A 24,335-nucleotide genomic window follows, 5' to 3' on the forward strand; every position below is an offset into this window, starting at 1 on the left:
AGTCAAGTTTGAGCATCCTTGTTTCTGTACTAGCAAAGTTTTCTTAGATAGTACACACAATTTATCCTTAGAGAATTTAGGTAAAGCTTTATCTAAATTCTCTCCAAGTTCTTTAATAATTTGAACCTGCTCTGTCCATATTCAGGTAAGTTATTCAGGACATTTTGCAGCAATATGGAGTCAGTTTACCCAGTTGGTAAACCTAAGATTGATGGCATAAATCATTAACTTGAGACTAAGGGGCTACATAAACCTGTGTTAGATTCTGTTGGCATTTTATGATGTTTGTGAGCTACTTGTTTATTTTCACTTCAGCAATAGTTTGTAAAAAATTAACCAGACCACATTGTCACCACATTGACAAAACATTTGGCTCAACTTAAGGAATTTTTCCTAATATTCAGTATTCTTTTTTCGTATCTTGGAGTTTGAATGCATTCGTTATTTACGTAAATATTACATAAATATGATTTTATGCTCTGGCTTTCATTGTTACATTTTTCTTGGTGCCTTCTCTAAGTATCCTTCTTCAAAAGCCTGCAATGGCTGAGGCTAAAGCTGGTTTAGAAAAATGATTTCTTGACACTAAAAGTCAGCTACGGGATATTTTAAGTCTCTGGATGAAAATATAACGTTAAGTGTCGTTTTTATCTTTCTACACAGTAGCTGTGGGGGTTTTTTGTTTGGTTGGGTTTTGTTTGTTTGTTTGCTTGTTTTTCTTCAAAATGCTAAGTCCTGTATTAAGCTTTTACATTCTATACTAAAGACAGTTATGCATTCCTGACATGGACATACACATGACGAAGAGTGAAAGAACTGACTTAATTGCTGTTTAATTAATCCCTGATGGTTGCCTGGCTGGTTGGTCATAACTTTATTTTTACTGTATTACTTACTGTAAGGCATGGAAACCCTGGTTATGTACCCGGTTATGTACCCCATTGAAGAGTTCATACCATAAGTTGATAAGTAACTAATAAGATTATTATTTATAAATAAAGCAAACCGGTGGGCTTATTGACTAATGCAGCATTTTAGATCTAACAGTAATCGGCGTGTTCACAGTATTACTGCAGTGATTCAGAAATTCAGCAGTCTATGATATCACTGTGTTTTAATCTTTTCCAGTATGGTGTGCCGTGGTATTCACAACTGGATAGTTTTTGTTCCCTAGTATCACACATGGCTAATGAATCGAGGCCCTGTCCATGTGATATTGGAGACAAGTTTGACTATGGAGGCCGTGGCGAGGAAGTGCAAATCGAGCACATCAAGGTGTATGTTTGCAAACCACCTGTCAGCACAGACAAGGCTGTGATTGTGATTCATGATATATTTGGATGGGAACTCCCGAACACCAGATACATAGCTGATATGCTAGCAACTAATGGATACATGTAAGAAATACTAATGTTTTCACATTGTCTTTTTGATAAGAAAGTTTGTTGAACCATTTCCTTTTTTTTTTTTAACATAAACCATACAAATAATTTCATAGAATCATAGAATAGTTAGGGTTGGAAAGGACCTTAAGATCATCTAGTTCCAACCCCCCTGCCATGGGCAGGGACACCTCACACTAAACCATGTCACCCAAGGCCTCATCCAACCTGGCCTTGAACGCCGCCAAGGATGGAGCATTCACAACCTCCCTGGGCAACCCATTCCAGTGCCTCACCACCCTCACAGTAAAGAATTTCTTCCTTATATCCAATCTAAACTTCCCCTGTTTAACTTTGAACCCATTACCCCTTGTCCTGTCGCTACAGTCCCTGATGAATAGTCCATTCCCAGCATCCTTGTAGGCCCCCTTCAGACACTGGAAGGCTGCTATGAGGTCTCCACGCAGCCTTCTCTCCTCCAGGCTCAACAGCCCCAACTTTCTCAGCCTGTCTCCATACGGGAGGTGCTGCAGTCCCCTGATCATCCTCGTGGCCCTCCTCTGGACTTGTTCCAACAGTTCCATGTCCTTTTTATGTTGAGGACACCAGAACTGCACACAATACTCCAAGGGAGGTCTCACGAGAGCAGAGTAGAGGGGCAGGATCACCTCCTTCAACCATCTTGCATCTGTGCAAGTTTGCTTGTAGGGTAAAAATTCCAGAAAAGCTGAAAGACTATTCTGTGAAGATGAAGTTTACCAGCTTGCACCAAAGAAAGAAACAAGTACTCGTTTATGTGAAAAGCATATTGGGTATCCTCTTTTCTGTATTACTGGATTAGCATTCCTTCTAGCCCAGATGTATTTACCATGTATGTACGTGGTATATGTACCATGTATGTACAATGTATGTAAAATGGCAGGTTGTGTTTGTTTGTTTTATTTTGGTAGGAAACCACTGAGTATTTTCAATTGCAGTTAACAATTTGTCAAATTAATTAATGAATTTTTAACAGGACAAAATGTATCTGGAAGTTATGATAAGCCTGCTTATTATGCATAGAAAAATAATGAGGGTTGCTTGTGTAGTGTTTTGATGTAGGTTAAATTCTAAGCATACCTAACAAAATGAATTTGCTGTACAGTACACAGACTTCTCTTTAATCCTTTCTCAGTATTACTTTATGGTCATAAAGTGTTTTAATTCTTCTTTCAGAGCCACCTGCCCAGATTTTTTTGTGGGACAAGAAGCTTGGAAACTTTCTAATGACTGGGCGACTTTCGATGACTGGCTGAAAACCCGAAATGCCGGCAAAATAGACAAGTACGACCACTGTTCCTTTCCCAGCCAGTGGACATCCTTCTTTTGTAGCAATTTCTGCCTCAGTAAAGATGCAGGATTAGATCCTAAATTATTAATGGGTCAAATACAGTCCACAAACAGAAATTTCATGAAGCTTGTGGGTCAAGCTCATGCTTATGTGAGGGGGTGCTTTTGTTGAGAGAAGTAAGACTCTGAACAAGAATAGAAGTGCCCACTGTTTACTTGTGCAGAAAGTGAGATGAATGACTCAAAAGAAAAGAACAAGCAAAGGCCAGAAAATGTAGCTCACTCCTTCCACTTCAATTAGATTCAGTTCCCATAAGAAGGCACAACTTCCATAGGTTTCAGAGAGGGTGCAAACATAGTCACCGAACACTATTTAACTAGGGAACACTGGTCCTGCTCCCCATCGGATCCCACGTAGTTTAAAACATACTACTTTCCCATTCTTCTACCTGTATTTTTCCTGGTTTTATCTGACACGTAGCTCAATTGCATGTTACTGCTGAGTTTGAAGCTGCAATCCCAAATTTACTTCCACAATTTCGTAGAATATTTGTCTCCCTGATAAAAGAGTTTGCTTATAGTCACATTTGTGATAATGGGATGTTCTTGACTGGCTGTGAGTCTCTTAAAGTTTTATTCATGTTAGCCTGTAAGACAATGTCGTGGTTTAAACCCAGCTGTAACTCAGAACCATGCAGCCGCCCTCTCACTCCCCCCCCCCCGCCATTCCTCCACGCCCCGTTCCCGAAGGGATGGGGAGGAGAATCGAAAGAATGTAACTCCCACAGGTTGAGATAAGAACAGTCCAGTAACTCAGGTATAACACAAACCACTGCTGCTGCCACCAATAATAATAATGATAAGAGAAATAACAAGGGAAGAGAATGCAGCCGCTCACCACCCACTGACTGATACCCATCCTGACCGAGCAATGCTCCAAACCTTCCAGGTAACTCCCCCAGTTTATATACTGGGCATGACGTGCTGTGGCATGGAATACCTCTTTGGCTAGTTTGGATCAGGTGTCCTGTCTCTGCTTCCTCCTGGCTTCCCCTCCTCCCTGGCAGAGCATGAGACTCACAAAGTCCTTGGTCAGAGTAAACGTTACTGAGCAGCAACTAAACAACAACGGTGTTATCAGTGCTGTTCCCAGGCTGAAAGTCAAAACCACAGCACTGCCTCAGCTACTAAAAAGGAGAAAAAATTACTGCTACTGCTGAATCCAGGACAGATTAGCATTGCCCTTTGTGAAATTAATTGGGCTGCTGTTTATAAAATCACCTTAAGCACCTTTACCACCACTCAGTCACCCCCAATCCCAAAAAAAGCAGGGAAGAGAATAAGAGGATTAAAGGAAGAAAACTCATGGGTTGAGATGAAGACAGTTTGATGAGTGAAGGAAAGATTAATGACAGGAGTGATGCAAAGACAGTCACTGCCTCCCATAAGCAGACCAATGCCCAGCCAGTCTCTGAACAGCAGCTACCTTGGAGGCCAGGGGAATAGAGCTAGGGGCTTAATTCACTTTCATTTACATGTCTCAGAGAAGTTGATGTCATCCTGAAGTATCTAAAGGAACAATGTGGTGCAAAGAAGATTGGTGTCGTTGGGTTTTGCTGGGGTGGAGCAGCAGTACAACATCTGATGCTGAAAAATCCTCATTTACAAGCTGGGGTGTCCCTCTATGGTGAGTCTTAAATACCTATTCTCAGCAGACATGACCAGTACTATTCAGTAGGACTACTGCTGTAACAAAATTCAGTGCAACATCTTACGGAAGAAGGTAATTTTATTACACAAAATCTTTAAGCAATTTGATTTTGCACACTCAGATTTTTGTACTTAATAATAACCAGCAAGATCTAAGTATTCAAGTGGCATGGTTAGGATTGTTTCCGTGAAACATAGCTTACAAGGGACAACAAATGCCAAGGCCTCGTTATGGCTGAGGTTCCTCTTGGCTGGTGATAACAAAATGGTTTCTGGGCACATATTTTTTATGTCTTTTAGGAGCCAGCAGTTATTAAGAGGTGCATCTTTGCCACAGCATTTTTCTCTACCTCAGTCTGCATAAGTCAGGACAAGTTGGTGCCCACCATCTGTTTTTCCCTGTTTGGAAAATCTGTTCGATGCACAAGTCTGTACTGTGTTCCCCTGTTGGGCTAACTGAGGCAGTAGTGAAAAGGCAGCAACCCTTTTGCTGTCCTTCTGTTAGAGTGCAGGGCCTTTTGCTGATGAAACATAGGGCCTGGGGGCTACACAGGCTGCAGCCTTTCAGGTCATGACACGAGCAACTTACTCCTCAATGCTACTGCTAGCAGTGGTCCATCGTTAACTAATACAAACCACTTTTTAACTCAGTGTTTTTGCACTCTCATGCTTCCATTCTTAAGGCATTTGTGTCACCTTTAATATTTTTATTACAAACCTCTGTACTTCTGTATAACCCAGAGCAATTAATATTAATTTGAGGTGAAAGGAAGTTGAAGGTATTTTTCTAGAAAGTTTATGGGGACTGTTTTTCTGCACTGATTTGCTGATCAGCTGAGTCAGTTCAGCAATGCTACTTGCCGATTTTTTGCTCGTCTGTTGTAGTAATTTCAGTAATGAAAAGTGTGGCCAGGGTGGCAGCTAGTTAGTTTTACTGTTACTTAAATTCAGATATATTTGAATAGCCATACTTGTAATTGCTATTACATACAATATCAATTTGTTATGAATTTATATCAGTATGAATATGTGTACACTGAAATCCTAACCATGTATTTGGAATGATGAATATTTACAATTATCTTAAAAATGGCCATGCCAGGCTAGAGGCCATCAGCCCTCAAGTGTCCATCTTTCACAGGACCCTGTCTCTGGCAACAGTCAGAAGCAGATGTGCAAGGAAAACCACAAAAATGTAATAATCCTCCCATGACTTTTTCAGACAGAGCTGGTCTTTCTATTTTTAATGACATCCTAAATCAGAAGAAGTTCTCACAACAAAAGTGACTTTTAAGCAAAGCGTGTTTAATTCCATTACAAACTGATCAGCTTTTACTGAACAGAATGTCTTTTATTTCAACTGTATAGCTTTGGTAGTGATTTAACTACTCTGAGTAGCATGACTCATTGTATATGCCTCTCCTTCCCTAGGAGTGATAAAGTTCTTTGCGGACACATCCAGTTTTCTTCATCCCACCTTCTTCATTTTTGGTGAAAAGGATGAGATTATCCCCTTGCAGCAGGTGAGTTTCCTATCAGAGATATTTAATGTCTTCTAATGTTTTTCATCCTTGTTTTGTAATTTGATGTTTAATTAAGAGAAACTAGAAAACTAATTTGCATTTTCTTCCTCTTTCACTATTACGATAATCCTACCCAAATTTATGTTCATCCCCAAATCAAAAAGTTTTAAAGTGCCACTAAAAAATGTTTTCTGTTTCTGTTGCAAAGTATGGATGATTTATATACGAATGCTTCCAGGAGGAAAAGGGCAAGAATCCAGACGAAGACTTCTGTCAAATTTAAGACAGGAGACCCTCTTTAATCATACTGATGGTGCACAAAATCAGCAGAAAATCCCCATCTCTGCTGCTGGAATCACTAGTTGTAGGAGAATTTAAAAGATCCCATGACCACCCTTTTCCTTCTCTCGCTGTCGTGCAGAGCTGCTCCTTTGTGGTACTTTCGGCAACAGCCTTCCTGGGGAGCCCAGGGGGAGAATGGCTGGGGGAAGATGATTATCTACTAAGGGGATCAAAGAGGAAGATACTCTTTCGTTGAGTGGTGTTGGCTTTAGTTTTCCTGCCAAGAATGCCAGTCGCTTTGAACTGCTGATTCTGTATCTGTGCCTCTCCTCCCTCAATTTCAAATAAATTCAGTTTCTTGTCCTGTTTTGTTTGGCGAGGTCTGTCAGCAGTAACTTGTACAGTGATCACTACATGCTAACCTTCTCATGACACTGAGCAATAGGTGTTTTTACCTTTACAGGTATTATTGCAGTAATTAATATACTTTTTCAGTTTTTCATAGTCACATGCTCTTATTCTACTGGGGAAAAAAAGCCTAGTTACGTAAAGAAAGCGTAGTAACAGAAATGGATTTGGGTATAAAATCATTAGAAGGGAAAACAATGGCAAGAACACACTGTCTCACAGATAAGTGATAAACCAGGGCAATTTAAGGAGTGTAAGTACATACCATGTTAACAGTGTACTTAACCAACATGGAACATTCTGTGTTACAGGTCGCCGTACTGGAGCAGAAGCTTAAACAAAACTGTAAAGTTGATTACGAAGTTAAAATTTACCCCGGCCAGACGCATGGGTTCGTACATCGCAAAAGAGAAGATATCAATCCTCAAGATAAACCTTATATTGAGGAAGGAAGAAAAGATATGATCAACTGGCTGAATAAATATCTTTAGCATAAATAAATGTCCCTAAAATAAGTCAATTGTTGAAGGAAACCAGAAAATAACGCAGGCTATATTGATTAGGAGGTTCTTAAAGCCACCAAAATATTTTCAAAACTCTTTTGCAACAACACTGCGTATTTTCACTTATTTTCTAAGTAGATGCTTGGAAATGGCTTTTCAAATGCTGAAATCCATAAATATAAAAATAGATTTTAAAATTTGATCGTGTGTATCTTAACATTATTAGAACCTCATGGGAGCCCAGGAAGCCCTCAGCTTTCACAGAACATTGCCCTTCAAGGTGCAGCCCCTCAATTGTTTCCATTGCCCCACTGTGGATGATTTTCTGGCAAAGAACGGCCATGTACCCAGATCAGCAAGTGCCTGCATGGAGCTCGACATGGATTCGGGGTCATCCAAGAGCGAAGGAGGACACAAATAAGGGAATGAGAAAGCAAGATAAGAAGGAGCTAGAATTTACTGAGTTGCTAAATTGTGGACTGTGGAGAAGCTTTGAAGGTCAGGTTCTCACACCTGTGCTTAACCAATTACATGTTAGTTGTTAAGGGCCTTAAAGATATGTATCCAATCACAATGGGCCCAGTTAGTGTAAACAACTTTAAGCAATGGTATATAAAGGGTTGGTGTTTCTATAATAAATGGCTTTTGTCTGATCACGTTGATCTCTGACTGAGTCCTTTCCGCGACACCCTACAGTGCTTTTCTTCTTGCATTTGCTTCTGCCAGCCATGCCTGGCAGCTCCCTCATGCAGTCACATTCAGTCTAGCTTCATCCTGCCCGGGGCCATGTGTCAGGCCAGACCCGAGTGGTCTGTGGTGGAGCTGCAGCCACTTGTGTGTCTTTGAACTCCTCAGTGCCTCTGCTTCAGTCTTCCACAAGGTGAGTCCCACCTCAGATTCCGTATCCCCAGTGGTTCTTCAGCCATCCCTCCATTTCAAACCCTTTCTTTACATCACTTCTTCCACTTCCTCCTGCAACACACCATGTATCTCCCACAAGAAAATAGTTCTCTCTGCATCACACTGAGTTGATATGAAAGAAACTTTCCCGTGTTTCGAAAAGATTTCATGCAGACCTCTCAGATAAAAGTGCAAAATCTTCCCTTGCTTCTTCACTTATACCCTTGGTTAGCGACTAATGCTCTTATCCGGTTTGGGCACCACATGTTGTGTTCCCATCTCCTCTGTCTTTGATTTCAGGAAAGGTAAGCCTGATCTTAGTGGGTCCAGCCAGCACAGGAAAAGTCTCTTCAGCCCTGCAGGGTGTTGTTGCCATGAGTCATGCTGGTAAAAATAGTACCTCCACATGGGAGGTGAGAAGTTCCATGGTGCCCTCCCTGATCCTGCCCTTGGGCTGGATCTGTGCAGCTTCCAGGGACCTACAGATGGAGGGAAGAGCCAGACAATGACTTCCGTGGTTCCTGCCGGTCCTGACATGGTTCTAGATTCATCATATATAGAAGAGAAACAGTTTGACATGGGAGAACTGCAGATACCTTTATTCACTGGTGAAGACACATCTGATGCATGTGCCTGTGCAGCTCTAGGGTAACGGGAGGGTAGCAATGTACAAACCTTCCTGGAAGAAAGCAACATGGGTTTGTGGTTCAGATAGTTGATAAAGTCAGTTCAAAATCCCAGCTATGGATTCGTGCCCCGTTTATCAGGGTTGCTATGAGAACAGACAGAGATGATGAAATTGATCTCCCTACAACCACTGTCTCACATGGATTTTAAATAAAAGAGCCTTGGTTTCTTAGAAGGTAATATCTTGGCTGGCAAACCATTGCCAAATTATTCCTGAGACAAGGGAAGACTGTGAAACCAAGGAGTATTTTGTCAAAATTCATTGACCTTGGAGAATTGAGAATGGCTGTAGGACGGGTATTGCATTTCATTATATATTTGGTTTATTTATTTGAGAAATATGGCATCTAAGATGGAAAACTCAGCATTTTGCCAGTGTGAACATTTAGTTTACTAAAAACCACGCACACATTCTCAAAACTTGTATTTGAGAATATCCTTTGTGTCTAGAGAGCACTGACAAACAGGTGTCTAGATCATACATTACAAACTCAGGTTTATAATGTTCACTTCTACTGAACCTAGCAGCCTTGATACAAGGTGAATCAGCTGCAGAAGAACAGTGGGGTAGACGTAGTAGATATGTGATGCTCGATCAGGGGACCTCAAGCAGATGCTTTTGTTCCTTTGGGTGTTGTGCTGTCTTGTAAGTCCTTTCCTATTAAATTTAGAGCGCTTTGATAAATTCAAGGGAAGTGGTGGAGTCACCATCCCTGGAGGTATTTAAAAGATGTGACTATGCGGCACTTAAGGACGTGGTTTAGTGGTGGGCTTGGCAGTGTTGGGTTTATGGCTGGACTCAATGATCTTAAAGGTCTTTTCTAACCTAAATGATTTTATGATTTTATGATATCCTACCCACTGCTGATAAACTCCTCTTCACAAGCAGATGAAGGTCCTTTATAAAAGAGAAAATAGTCAGCCACAGCTTGAATCTGAACCACTGAATCTTCTGCCTTCTTGGAATTTGAATTCCAGGTTCTGATTTCTGCTGTCTGGCACAAGTGTTTTGGTAGCATCTGATATCTTTGTTTAATATTGCACAGACTTAACTTCTAGTTCTTCTTTACTTGTTAATTTTTTTACACACTGAATGGGATCTTTTTTATGGGGTTTCAGTTTAATCTTTATGGCAGCAATTTTTAATCAACAAGGTGACTCTTTGACTCTGCTTCATTTTTGCATTTCTTTCTGTCAGGTTAATATTTCTTTATTATTTTTTTTTACTGTATGTTTTTACTGTGATGTCTAAACCAGACAGTCACTGTGTCGTGGTTTAAACCCAACCAGGCAGCTCGTTTACTCACTCCCCCCCTTCCTCCCTTCACTCCCGGAGAGATGAGAAGGAGAATGGAAAGAATGTAACTCCCACAGGTTGAGGTAAGAACAGTCCAGTAACTAAGGTATAACACAAATCACTACTGCTACCACCAGTAATAATAATGATAAAGGAAATAACAAGGGAAGAGAATACAATACCTCATGACCCGTTGACCGATACCTTGCCCCCACCCAGCAGCGAACTAGCCCTTCCAGGTAGCTCCCAGTTACATCCCTGGGCATGACGTGCTGTGGTATGGAATACCTCTTTGGCTAGTTTGAGTCAGGTGTCCTGTCCCTGCTTCCTCCCGGCTTCCCCTCCTCCCTGGCAGAGCATGAGACTCACAAAGTCCTTGGTCAGGGTAAACATTCTGACCAGCAACTAAAAAACATCGGTGTTATCAGTACTGTTCCCAGGCCGAAAGTCAAAAACACAGCGCTGCACCAGCTACTAAGAAGGAGAAAAATGACTGCTACTGCTGAACACAGGACACACTGTTTTATCTTAATAACTTTCCTCAGCTTTTTTGACTCCTAAACTCCAAGCAGGAATGGGCTGTTAGTGTACTGGCCATAGTCACCAAGGACAAAGAAAAGCACATCCCCATGACTCATCCACCCACATAAATGCACATGCCAATATGTGCACAAAGGAACGTGCACTCAGTCAGCGTACAAAAATACCTAATACCTTCTAGCCTGCGGGCAGAATGGCATCTGTGCTTTGTGCTATGTTATAACAGGCTGTGCACTTCCTTTAAATGTATGTCCCTCTGCACAGTGCCAGCTGTGCTAGCGTGCAGAGCAGTGCTCCTTCCCCAGTGGCAACCTCTGGCTCTGAGGAACTCTGCTGATACGTCTTGGAGGGGTTTTGTCTTTGCAGCCAGGGCAGACCATAGGGAGAAAGCTGAGAGATTGGAGGGCTGGATTAGTGAGGCTTCGTGGCTGGCAGGCTGACCAGAAGGTGAACTTGCTGGAACTTGGAGAATTGATGGAAGATGTTGTAAAGGTGACTACACCTGTAAATTCAGCTCCTGCCCATCTGAAGGCCTTACTGTAACTGATTTTGGCCACATCCACAGGCATACTAAGTTTGTTATTTAGGACTGTAGTTGCCTACCTAGCGTAGGTTTTAATCAAACTGGACTTCATACCTTTAACTAATGAGACTCAATGTGTTTCACCGCAGTGAGTGAGTAGTAGCTTTATCCTCTAGAAAGGTGTAGCGAGGGGGCCATATTTTAGGCAGGTAGTTTTGCCACAGGGACACAAACCAATCTAGCTTTGTTTCATGTAAGGTAAGAAAACATAAAGGTAAACTCACAATGAGTACTTTTGTTGCAGAGCTCCCTCGGGGGTTTAGTGCCTACCTCCTCTTTATGCCTTCAGAAACCTCCCTCAGCACATGTTACTTATTTGCCCATTTCTCATCTTTGGCACTGAAGTATATCAAAGTCCAGCAGATTACACAATACTGGATTTCAGAAAGCGGAGAATGAAATGGGCTAATAAAGCTCTAAAACAAAGTTCTCCTTTCAGACCATGGAGCAGATGGTGGCACCTGTGGCAATAAATTTTCTTTCCTTCCCTTCCTGCCGCTGCTATACTAAGAGCTAGTGACGAAATTTTGCATCTGGGCTGGTAGTTTGCCATGGACTTCAGCAAAACTGTCATAATGTTATTTGTTAAGAGGATTGCAAAATATCCCAAGTGAACTATTAAACTGTTCTTTAGTTTTTCTTCCAGGTATTGAGCTTACAGACTGTTGAAGCTTTCTTTAAGATTCTTTCTTTTTCCCCAGAGTTCTTAGAAAATGAAGAAAGTTGCCGAGGTACCTCAGATGGGTGCCTAACCACAAGTAAAAACCCCCTGTCCTTCAGTAAAGACAAAACATTATTGCCTCCTCTGACTCTTTTGGGCAAAAAGCTGAAAGTAATTTTTAGGCACTGGTGTTTGCAACCAGAAGGAGATGCAGGGATAAGGAGTAGTTTTCACGTTGTTGCATATATTTGCAAATATTGTACTTCGCAGTGCCCTGTGAAGTTGCTTTAGAGAGCAGTGAGTTGTGAAAATTGTCCCTGTGAATAGGATTGCCCCTGTGAGTAGCTACATGCAGCAGCCTAGCAGCTTGGGGTAGGTTAGCAGTGTAAGGTAAGGTGAGCCCACCAGATGGTTACAGTAGAATGTGTCATTATTATTGTTTCAGATTTTTCCTGTTTTGCTCAGCCAGCTGGTTTAGCTCTAACTTTGCTCAGGTTTTTTGTTTCTGGGAGACATAGAGATAACCTGGGTCAAAAGCCAAAGGACTTCCAAGTGGGACTGGGCTTGTAATGCAGTGGCTGGCAACACAACTAGATTGCATATAGTCCTGTCTTTTTTGCCTGTGCAAAATACTGCTGAGACCCAGCCCTAACTATCTGTCTATATAACATCTCTCAATTTTCTCACTTTTTGCCAACTAAATGTCTGCAAGCAGCTACCTATGGTAAGTGACTACAGGTAAAGCAACATAGACCACAGAACAGGAAGAGATGGCACAGCTATAGGGTCCTCCTGGAAGGAGAGAGAAGAAGGAGTCTGATGAAACTGGAACAGGCAAAAAGTGTAGAGTTACTAGGTGGGATGAAGAGGGAGCACATGGCTGGCTGTGAAAGGGAAAGGTGCGGGAGGCGGGCACTGAAGAGAGCAGGGAGTAAACAAGAGGAAAGAGACCTAAGGCTGACCCTTGAAGATCACCTTCACTAGTCCACGTACTTCTTACCTGTGCATATATTTTTTTGCCTGCCAAGGACCTGCTGAACATGTCTTTTCTGTCTGTGAGGATAGAGAGGTGAAAAAACAAATAAGTAAGTGAAGCGGGTAAGAGGGAGATGGTAAGGTAGGACATGCAGAAGTAGGATGTGCAAGTGGGGAAAGACACTGGCAGTGATGGTGCTTCCTGAAAGTCATGGGTATCCCATGCCTCCCCTCCATCTCCCCAACTTATTGTCCCAAGAATCAACCCCGGCTGCACACTTGATAACATTAGCAGAGATACCTCAGTTGGAGAAGAACGGAAGCCAGCAGTACAAAGTGGAGGTAGAGCCCCTCTGTGGAGAAAGATAAAGGGAGATCTGCTTCAAAGGGAAAGCAGTGGGTCAGCACTGGAGAGGCAAGGCAGGGGACATTTCTATTTCCAGGTGCCCTAGAGATTTGAAGAGATAAAACAGTCCTTGCTGTCACTAAGCCCGTCCCCATCAGACGGCGAGCAATGGCACAGTAAAGAGACAGGTGGCCTTGTGTTGCTTCATGGCTGTTGCTGGGTGATCTGTAGGTCTTATGCCAAATTGCAAAGTGAAATTCCCAGGAATTGCTGAGCCTGGGATAATGACAGGAAGTAGACAGCAAAGTCGGTGGGATGATGGAAGCTAATCCTCAGCAAGACAAAAGCACCTTGGTGAAAAATGGGCATCTGGGATTCTTGTGGGATCTCACCCAACCCCTTCCCTTGCTACGCCTGTATTTCACCATCTCCCAGATGTCCTTATGCTGCTGGACTGATGCCAAGTAGTACATGCAAAGGGGGCTGAAGACAAGAATGTCAGCATGTTTCAGTGGAAAGACAAGGAGCTAGAAAATAATTTGAAAGGAAAGAAATAAATCAGGAATTAATAAAGTGGAACAAGTTTTAAATATTAATTCTTTCTCTCCCTCCCCCCCCCCCCCCCCAGCAAATTGGGGAATGGTCGGTCTAGAAGGAAGGAAAATATCTGGAAGAGAAAGGAAAAGACAGATGTCCGTACTGTTTCATGCTGTACTAGTAGGAGGGATGCAGGCTGATGGAGGGGAGAGGGGACCATCCTAAGTCTTACTGTTTTCCAGCTGGCTCAGATTGCTGGTGTTTGCTATTCTCATGATATCTTTGACAGCATCTGTCTGATGTACTAATGACAAGACGCTCCATTCACTACTCAAGAGAGGAATTAGGGCTCAAATTGCCATTCCCGCTTGTCACTCACCAAGGAATTGAAATCTTCTTTGAATGTGGAATTTACTGACCCCATGGGACAGCCTAAGACAAAGGAAATGATGCTTTAGACATGAGATCACTGAACGCAAATAATGCATTAGCTGGAAAGCTTTCAGCTTTCAAAGCTGTGGCTGAAAGCCATTGGGCAGCATTACACAGAGGCACCTAATTTGTGCTCCAGCGAGGTCATCACCAATACCCTCATCATTTCCTCTTCTGAAGGAATAGCAGAGTATAGCACAGGGACCCCAACAGATGGATACTTTTTAAAGACTTGATATGGCCATTATAGAAGAAGCTTTAATCTGCATCTTTCCTAATGGAGGAAAATATCTACTTAATGTCCTGTTTTTATCACTGACAGCTGGCCACGGTCACAAGTCTGGGTCGGTGGCTGTGGAGAGAGGCACTTTGAATTTCATCTGAGCAAAAGACTGATGCTCATAGTGATGCCTTAAGCAAACTCGTATACATGTGCTTGTATGGGAAGACCAGCTTCCTGTAGTGCAAGCCTAAGATCTCTGCTAGCCTAGGCAAGCTGTGAGGTTTTTCAGCAGAAGTGAGCTGGTGCTGAACTAAATGGGCACAAGGTAAAGAGCAGCAATACCTCAGGAAACTAGATGGCTGGGCAATGATGCACAATCACTTTGGGTACTCTGGGTTCCTCCAGAGGTTACTGGCACGTGTGGTTTTAGGAAGTCTGTGGACAACCTCCCTTCCCGAGTTTTTGTTAAAAAGATATCTTTAGGAGCATCCAGGAAATAAAATCCTTTAAGAAATGATCTGTGAATTCAAATTCTTACTATTTTATGTTGGTTGTAGGTTTTTTGGGGGGGTTGGATTGTTTTTTCTTATTGTTCTAGGACCAGTTTCTGTTCATACTGCACACAGTTTTGTTGGAATAATTCTAAACTTATCTTCTTTGGAATATAAGTGCAGCATAAGCCAAAATGTGTTGCAAATTGAAACAGCTCTGTTTAATTGCCGGAGTTATGATGGATTGATGGAGGTACAAAACAACAAGATGTCACTCAAGGCCAAAGGCTTTTTTTCTGTTCCCTGATTTGCATGGGTTAGGTAATACATTTTGGTTTAGCATCTTGGCATGTCCACCCTTACTGGCCAAGCCTGCTCAGGAGTTTTCCAAACTTGCTCAGTACATCCTTCCACAGATTTCTGTTTGCACTGTCAGAAATGGTAATATGTTCAAGACACAATAGGATGGACATGTTTATCCTGGATGTATCCTTTCTGCCTGGTTCTGTGATTCAGAACTGACAATTAGGAGACAGAAGCCTCTCCACAAAGTGTGGAAATGCTTTACCATGTGTGTGAGGTTGCTGAGAACTGACGGAGCCACTGGCTGTGACAGGGTATAAAGGTGAGGCGGCTCAGGGTTAGTCTGGAGCATCAGTTCCTTTTATCTCTGGAACAATCCCTGCTAACATCCCTGCATCCTCAGCTCTCTCTGACTCTCTGATGAGGGAGGACTTTGAACCTCCCGTGAGTGAAGCCTGTTCTCATGTGGTCACAGAGGCTGATGAAATCTCCTCTCTGGAAGACTTAAACTGTACCTGAGCTCCCCTGGGGACAGAGCACAGCTGGATATCCTATAGCTTGTGTTGTGCCTGCAGATTATCCCTGAGAGGGAAGCTCCCTGCATGGGCTATGTAAACAGAAATATCTCCAGAGACCACAGCAGTAGACAGGTCCTACAGCTCCTACAGGGTTTACCTTCCTACAGCAGGAATGTAAAACCACACTAGCAGGGATGGCAGCCTGCCCCAAGGCTGCCACAGCTGTCCTGCCTCTTTTTTTCTCTGTGAACTGTGGTAGCAGGGATGTTGAAGTTGAAATCCCTATCCCTGCCGTGCATGTCCATGCAACAACGTCTCATCAGGTTAAGGAGATTGACATATCTGAAGGCTGTCACCCTGGCAGGGAGAGACTGCAGAGGTGATGAGCTAGCCCAGGACAGACAATCACTCACCAGCTATTTAAATAGCAGGTATGGGGCTCTTTTGGGAGAAGTGGTTGCACAGGAGGGCCATGGAGTTTATTGCCTTGCTAGCTGTGCTCGAGGGGTGCTGCAGCATAATGAACATTTCATTAGTGCAATGAATGAGAATGGCTGAGCCAGATCAGAATAAAACACTATTTAATGATATATCCTGCCTGTGAGACTGTCCAGTGGCAAATCCTTTGTGGAAAATAAAAGAGCAAGGAAGGATGTAGTAAATCCCCCATATATACTCCTAGCCTCCAGCAGCCTGAGACAGATGTTGACTCTTTGTATTTAATTGTGCATTTCCTCTGCAGCATCTCTATCCAGTTATTTTATGAAACCACATAAGCGTTTATTACCCACACTCTCCCTAGGCAAGGTGTCCATAGCTGAAGGTGTGCTGCAGGAGGAAGCCTTGCACTTGCTTGGACTTGCCCCTAGTTCTCGTGGCTTATCCTTTGAAGAGACAGTGAGCAGTAATTTATTTTCACCTTATTTATTCCCCTCAAGGTTTTCTTATATCTATTTATTATAGCTAATATGGCTTCTCTCATCTGTCGTCTTTTCTTTAGAGAAGAAGGCAGGGTTGCAGGCAGCCAGGAGCCTATGTCATTGGATGTCTTTCATAGAATCACAGAATCACAGAATGAACTAGGTTGGAAAAGACCTTTAAGATCATCAAGTCCAATCATTACTCCAGGAGAGTATTTTTCTAGGAATGACCTTGGCTGAAGCTGCCCTGGGGAAGCACAAACTGGCCTCAAGAAGGGCCTCCTGGCACTGTGATACTATGATACCCCTGGCCAGTACCAGAGCCCAGCTGACCTGCGTGCTCCAAATGTTCACCCATGAGCATTCCCAGCCCTTCCCTGGCCACCCAGATGTGTCAGAAAGTAGGCACTCGCTGCTGGCACTCCATGTGGGACCTCTCTCTCCCTCCTAATTTTGTGGACAGCCCAAAGAGAAGCCTGTGCAGTGCCTTGGCATTAGATGAGACAGTGACACTGGGACACTGTCCCAGCAGCAGTGGTCCCTAGGGGCTGGTTGGTGGAAGACACTTTGCAGGGCACTTGGCCGGCTGCCCTGTGAAGATGAAGCTGTAGAAATGAGGTGAGGAAGCACAGGAGGGATCAGTGTTCCTCAGGGAGTAGAAGCATCCTTTGCCTTCCAGCCCATTGTTAGAGGCAGACATGAACCTGCTGAAAAATCGAGAGGTAGGCAGGAGCCATAGTTTTGTCTTGTCCCAAGGGCACTGATAGGTCTTGATGGCCTTGACCAGCCTCCACCTGCAACCTTTGCCCATGGGACCAGGAGCCCCATTTCAGCTCAGTCCCGGGCTTTTAGTCTTTGCCTGAACTGTATCATGGTTACCTCCATCTCTTTCACAGCTGAGTCTGTCCATAGACACTGTGTGTCTGGAGCCTGGCATATGGACTGACTTCGTGGCTTGACCTCAGACCTGCCTGGCAATCAGGCTGTGTTTGGCACTAGCTACCACTGCTGGGACTGACCCTGACCCGCAGCTTCTCAGCTGGACCTTGGGCCTGCTTCATCACCACAAGCTCACCTGATGAGTGAGCTCAGCTGAACCCAAGTCTATCCCTGGGCCTGTCCTGCTCTCACCTTGTGCAAAACTATGGGAAAAGCCCGCTCTGCCACCTGGGCAGTGCCTGGCTGTACCTGTGATGACAAGAAAGTCATTGAGCTTCAGGAAGGAGGCTAATGTACATCCTAAACACTGGTTATTGTATATTGTTTTAAGCCCTGGGGGACAGGCTGGGAGAGATTACAATGGAAAAAGTTAAAAATACAGCTATTGTGAGTGCCTCTCCCTGTGCTGGGGTGGAAGGGCACCGCCTCAGCATTGCTCTGAGGCATTTGGATCAGTGCTCACAGATTCCAGTGGATTAGCACTGCCTCTTGCAACCGCTGTGCACCCAGCGCAGGGTGTTTGAAGCAGATATGGTGGTCAGTGGGTGACCAGAGGCTTTGGGTGCGAGGGGCTTTGCTAAAGCTGGGGAGCATGGCTGGGAAGTACCTCTGGGGAGCTCAGCACGAGCATGCTGTGATAGCTGGCAGGCGAGGTGGGACGCTGTACGGCACTGTCAGGAAGGAGGCCAGCAGATTCCTCAGCGATGGGGTAGCTCCGAATGACCTCAGCACAAATGGTCGGCGCAGCTGGCAGACTCCTCTGAGTACCCTGCCTGTGCTGAGGAGAGCCCAGGGCCTCACCTCTCTGTCCAGGAGGCGCCCCTCACCCTGTAGGACCCTGCAGCACCCTGTAACACCCTGCTTGCTTGCCTGCCTGCTGAAGCTGAAGAGGAGGAAAGTGTTGGCAGCTCACAGAATTGTTAGTAGAGGGAGTAGGAAGGCAATGGGGAAAGTCAAAGAGCTATTCCCATCTCACTATCAGGCAAAGCTGGCTCTGAAAAGGGCTGAGTGAAACTGAGTGCTAGAAATTAAGGCATAGTGATGGTATGAAAAGCTGCCATCAGTGATGCACTGGGTAAATGCTTATGGTCCAGTTGAATATATACAGATAAACTGAAACACGAGTGCCATTTAGATTCTGGTAAAGGAGCTTGATGTCTGAATTTCAGCAGCTTTCCATCACACGCCCTTGCTAATAAGCCTCCATACCACCAAAAAGTGCTCTCTTGGGTTCAAATGGCATCAAATCTTCCATCACTCTGGATGCTGTTGGTGCCTCTCGTAGCACAGAATGATGTGGGTTTGTGTAACTCTGAAACAGGAGTACAAACCTCCTCACCCAGCTCACCTCCTGTGGAAAGCACCAGAGTCATTAGCCAGGGATACTGTGAAAAAGGGTTCACACTAAAGCCAACACTGGAGAAACTGAGTGTCCTGCTGACTGACGGTGTGTTGGAATAGCCAGTCTCCTCAGGGGCTGTTCGGGTGCTTGCTGGAGCAGGCAAATTTCTCTGTGAAAGGGCAGTGTTCCAGTTGCAACCGTACCTCTGGTATCATCTGGCTTGAGTACTAACAACCCTGATCCTTTAGAGCTGTGTATGGTGTGTACCTGAAGAACTGTTGTTATTCTAATGGGAGTGAAGTGGGCTGTTGTGTGTATGCTATGGAAGAGGGATAAGGGAAGAGAAGGAAGTATTAAAGAGATGTGGGAGTCCTTCTTGAATAGGTCCCTTCACTGCATCTGCTTTAACCCAGCACATTGAAAGCCTTTCCCAGCCTGTGGAGCATCCTTCAAGAATGAGTGTGAAGGAGCAGCCTGGAGTGGCACTAGACCTGTAGGCCATCAGCATCACAACCTCGCTCCCCACATCTTCTCCAGAAGCACAGGGACAGCTGGGAGCCTCACTGCTACTCAGGACTGAATCTTCTTGCCTGCTCTCTGAACAGAGGGAAATTACCTGCGCTGGAGACCTAGAGTACTTACGGTTATGGGGCTGCTCTGCTCTCTTCTGGGACATTGTCTTTTACCTCTGTCCTCTCAGCCTTCCTCATGAAACTGTGCCCCCAGAGGGAGCGCAGAGGCTTAACAGGGCAGCGCAAGCCCTACAGGTCCTCTGCACGGCCCCAGCTCTAGGGAACAGGGAGGCCTGTGCCACAGCTGCACGCATCACTGCTGCAGATACACAAACTGTTCTGTCTCCTCAGGAGGAAAAAACTGCCTCAGAGCCAAGATCTAGGACGTGCATTGTGTCCATGACCCCAGGAGCTGCTTTCCTGTCCACACTCACGTGGAAGAAAGCAGACTTTGGCACATGACTATAGCCTGGGAGCAGGTACTGGGAACGGGTGAAATGCCTGCAAGTCACTGTAGTTGTCATTAATAATTTCAGCTTCATCATAATGCTCTGTAGTAATGGTGTGTGTGAGGAGTCTGACCCGCTGGGCCCCTTGAAGGGACATTGAACCAATTGTAGTTTGCGCCTGGTCTCTAATGCTGACACAGGCTGTCTTAGTAGCCAAGGGCAAGCTCCGGCAGCCCACAGTCATTCTGAGCCCTGCCATCAGGGACTCTTACTTGGCACAGCCCCAGAGCAAGGCCCATGCACCAGCTCAGGGAGCTGCTTTGCTCCCTCAGCTGTAATGAGAGCCCAAGCTGAAGGGAAGGGCTGACAAGGGTGGGTCTGCTGAAGGGTCCCTTGGGCTTATGATGGTATGGCCGGAGCAGAAACAACCACTCACTCTGATCCACGCCACACCTCCCTCTCCATAGGCAGGGCAGATGGATACCCCCTTTTCTCCCCCGGCTCCCCCTCTTTTCTTCCCTCCTGGAGGTCACCTTCAGCAGGGAGGCAGAGTGCCCCCAGGACCAGAGGCAGGGGGAAGGGGCGGAGCGTCACGCTTAGCCCCGTAATGCCTGGCAGCCCCCTCCGGCTGCTCCGTGCAGGCTGAACCCAGCCTAGAGGCTGCGGCGGGAGAAGCGAGGGAGTCCACGGCTGGCTGTCGGTGCTGTGCTCCTGGAGAAGGTGAGCGGCTTCGTGCGAACAGGGAACGAGTGTGGGAAGAGAAGTTACAGCCGTAGCGGGATGAAGGAGACTGGACAGGAGCATAGAAGGGCACCCACTCCTCACAAATTGGTTTTGGAAACTCTGGCGTAGTGTGCCGGCGCAACGTGGAGTGCACCCATTTCCCACATCTGGTTGATGGTGAACTCCTTGGGTGGCTCTGCCCCAAAAGGTTGCTTTTTGTCTAGTTGTGTCCGGTGGGATGGTGCCCTAGTACTGGCTGGTTGCTTGGGAGGAGGGCGTGATGGGGCTTGGTCCCACTGAGACTGCGTGTGTCATCTTCTGCCCGAGGAGGCTGCTGTGTGGATGGAGATTGTGGTATACTGCTTGCCGGGGAGAGGCTTACAGGGCTCTTTATGGGGAGGCTGTTAGGTGTTTCTGCCCGAGAAAGAGCTATACGCGTTTCTGTAAGGGAGGGTGATGCAGTTCTCCACGGTGAGATTAAGCACTAGCCTGTTGACCACTTTCAGAAAGAAGCCCATAAACCTGCCCACAAAAGGGCCATAAACAACCACAGCGATAACCTGTTCAGATCCCTTGCGTGTATAAAACGTGGTCTGCACTAGAGTGGACCTTATAGGGAAAAAAATAGTGCCGTTCTTGAGTTGAAACTTCCAGAGATGGAAGGATATTCTTCCACGCTGTTTGATGAGATTTGCAAGGATAAATATCCTTCTTCACAAAATATGCACTGCAACTAAGGTCTGAAATTGTCTCATTTCAGCTTCAGCTATTGGTTTTATTATAAAGCTTTTATTAATTATAATGTTTTTACTAAAGGAAAACCCCTTGTAGTGAAATTCTAGTGCCCACAAAGGTACACATAGATGGTGGAGTAACTTCTTTGCTCTCTGTTTGATAAGCTAAAAAGACTGCTCCCCTGGAAGTTTCCCCTGTAATTGGAAGCCCCACTGTCATTCTGTCATTCTCATGGTTCTTCTCTAGTCCTTTTTCCATCAAACCATGAACACCAGCTCAAGCTTGCTGAACTGTGGTTTCAGTGATACCATTAAAATATAGAAAGCATCCAGTAGCTAGTTCTGTTTGCCCATCAGCTAGCCTCCGGAGAAGTTCAGGAAATTTACCCTAGAAACCATCCTTTCACATCAGTATGTTTTTAACATTATAAAAAAATCACAGAAAAGTAAATAAATAAGAATGCAAAGCAGAGCACATGGAAGGAATGGATTTCTGATCAAAACACAAACCCCACTGGTGCACAGTATTTTCAGTTCTAGTGAAGATGTCGTCAGCAGGTGGCCAGCTTTTCAGAAATACAGCTTTCCTACCTCAGCTGATTTTCAGAGATTAAATTTCAGACTGTCTCAGGGCATCTGTGTGTAGGAACCTTTGCAGAAACCGGAGTTCACTGTAGGAGGCACTTCGCCTCAGAACAGATCTCTTATTATGATCTGTCTCTATGTAAAGCTGAGTGCCTATGTCTATTTTTATTTTTTTTCCTAATTTAGCATCAGAAAAATGCTGTTTTGCCTCTTGCTGCTGCTGATTCCTGTGTCTGACACTTCTTGGACATTCTCTTCAGCAAAGTAAATGCAAAAGTAACGTCAGTAACCCTTGTAGCGCTAATCTTCTGGGGTTGCATCTGTATCCTTATAGATGTATATCTATATCACTGTAGATTCTTTCTATTGCAAGTCTGTATCATCCTATATATTAAGGCCTGCAAAGTGAGGCTATACCAGATCTACATTTCTGGGTTTACATAGTGCCGATTTTATTTACAAAGCAACGTGAAAAACATAGATTTATTTTATTAATGTGATGTTTTTGTTTCCTGTCATGCAATGCCAGGCTAAATTCCTGAATTCTTTGGTAATTTGAAAAACTTTCGTATGTGTGTATGTGCATGCACTAGTTTTATCAAGTAATGCATTATCTACCCAAACCCATTTTGTGTCATTTACAAACATTTTCTGGATGATTTCAGTGCTTTCTTCTAGATCAATGACAAAGATAGAAGTATTCTAACAGGGTCAGGATCAAACAAAATTAATTATGTGGAGTTAGGACACCAGTAAAAGACAATAATTTCCACTGTACTGTGCTTATTTTTAAATCCAATAAAAATCTGAGGCTTATTGATTTTGACCAATGGCATGATTAATTTGTACAGACAGCTTTCAGAGAATGGTCAATGAATGGGATGTTTCTGGCAGGTGCTGTTTGAACCAATACTGGGCTGAGAACTGCTCCAAACTCCCACCAGTGATTTAGAGGTTGATGGGAAACCTCCACAGATAGGGTCCTTCCACAGCCCCTAGACAGAGTGACTGTGTGGTTGGATAACAGACACCAAGTGATCTGAATTACTTGATACACTAAATCTATTTGAGCAAAATGGGATTTATAAAAGCTGGTGTAAAAGTATTTAGGCAGAAACGCAGCAGGCAACACCCAGAAAGGGACGTGAAGAGGAAGTGGAGCTTTTCCCCCAGTGTCCTCAGTAATTTGGAAAAACTCTGGAGTCATGATGGATATATGAGGCAGTGCAGCTTCTCGGTGTGTCAACCAAAGAGGCTGTGGAATCTCCATCTGTGGAGATACTAAAAACCTGACTGGACACCTTCCTGTATAACCTGCTTCAGCTGCTGCTGCTTGAGCTGAGGAATCGGATTGGCTGATGTCCAAAGATCCCCTTCCAGCCTAAACACCTCTGTGATTCTGCCATCATAGCACTATTTCTGTTATACAGAGATTACACTCTTGTGTAATCTTGACATGTATGGAGTGCTTTTGTGGACCAAATTTATTAATCATTTTGGTTGAAGAACCAGAATAACATTACCTAGCTAAGACACTGTGTCTCCATAGGCTAGCTCCTCCTCAGCTCCTTCCTCAGGAAGTTGGAAGGCATCTCCTGGTGGTGGAAAGGATGTGAATTTATTGCTGCTGTAATGAGAAACTCTTGTGGGGAATTAGGGTTTCTCACATGTTAACAGCCTTGAAATAAGACCTATAGCAGGGATGAAGCACAGGAAGGATAGTGGATGAAAGAACAGTTTTGAATAGGACCCTGCCTGCTGACTCCAATACAGCGCAGCAAAACGGTGCATCCTGGCCAGAGCCCTGGTGGCCTCCTCCTCTGTGTTTGTCACTCTGCAAAAGGCAGATGGCACTCTAGAAGGTAACAGAGGTAGGTACAGAGTACCCAGACATGCTCTACCCACTGGTGACCCAAATCTGGACCTCACTTAGCTTTCTATCTAATGGCAGTGTTATCTCAGAGAAAGACCTGACAGCTTTTGCTATTTCCTGAAGTATGGACTGTGTAGTGTAATCTGTTTCCTCAAGGGCAGCAATGGCCAAAGCCTGCAGACTTTTCTGGAGTGACTGCAGCTGGAGCTTCCTTCATATGGAGCCCTCATCAGACCCGCAGTATTGTCATTGTCTCACAAGACACTCTACCCATATCCTCTGGCTGATCTTTTTTTCCATGCTGGCTATTTTACTTTGATGCTCTATTCTGTACCTAAACAATCTGCCCTCCTATGCCAGTGGGGCCATGCATGAAAGTAAGGATCTTTGGCACCTATACTGCAGTTCACTTGAAACGTGGAGTGGAAGGACAAAAGAGTTTTGGGGATTATTTTTAACTGCAAAAGCTTATGGGCTGAAATGTTTTGACTCCCAAAGCTGGAGTAAGAACCAAGAATATTCAGAGAAGCATAGCCTCCCATTTACAAAAGGAAGTTTTTATACAGTAAATAGAAGTAATGAATCATTTAAAAATACAATAGATGAATCAGATAATAATTCAATACAA

At 44.3% G+C, this 24,335-nt stretch overlaps 1 protein-coding gene across 1 annotated transcript; it reads left to right on the forward strand.

The window, feature by feature from the left end:
• Nucleotides 1-1,140: 1,140 nt before the first annotated feature.
• Nucleotides 1,141-7,125, forward strand: CMBL (carboxymethylenebutenolidase homolog; the record flags this gene model as incomplete). The annotated part of the gene is made up of 5 exons (XM_080611216.1): nucleotides 1,141-1,397; nucleotides 2,598-2,705; nucleotides 4,256-4,398; nucleotides 5,853-5,944; nucleotides 6,946-7,125. Exons 1-5 carry the CDS (start codon nucleotides 1,183-1,185, stop codon nucleotides 7,123-7,125), a joined length of 738 nt encoding a protein of 245 aa, XP_080467342.1. The 5' UTR covers nucleotides 1,141-1,182.
• Nucleotides 7,126-24,335: the final 17,210 nt, after the last annotated feature.

This window comes from Psittacula echo (genome assembly GCF_963264785.1).
Source record: "Psittacula echo genome assembly, chromosome: 2".
Taxonomy (NCBI): Eukaryota; Metazoa; Chordata; class Aves; order Psittaciformes; family Psittacidae; genus Psittacula; species Psittacula echo.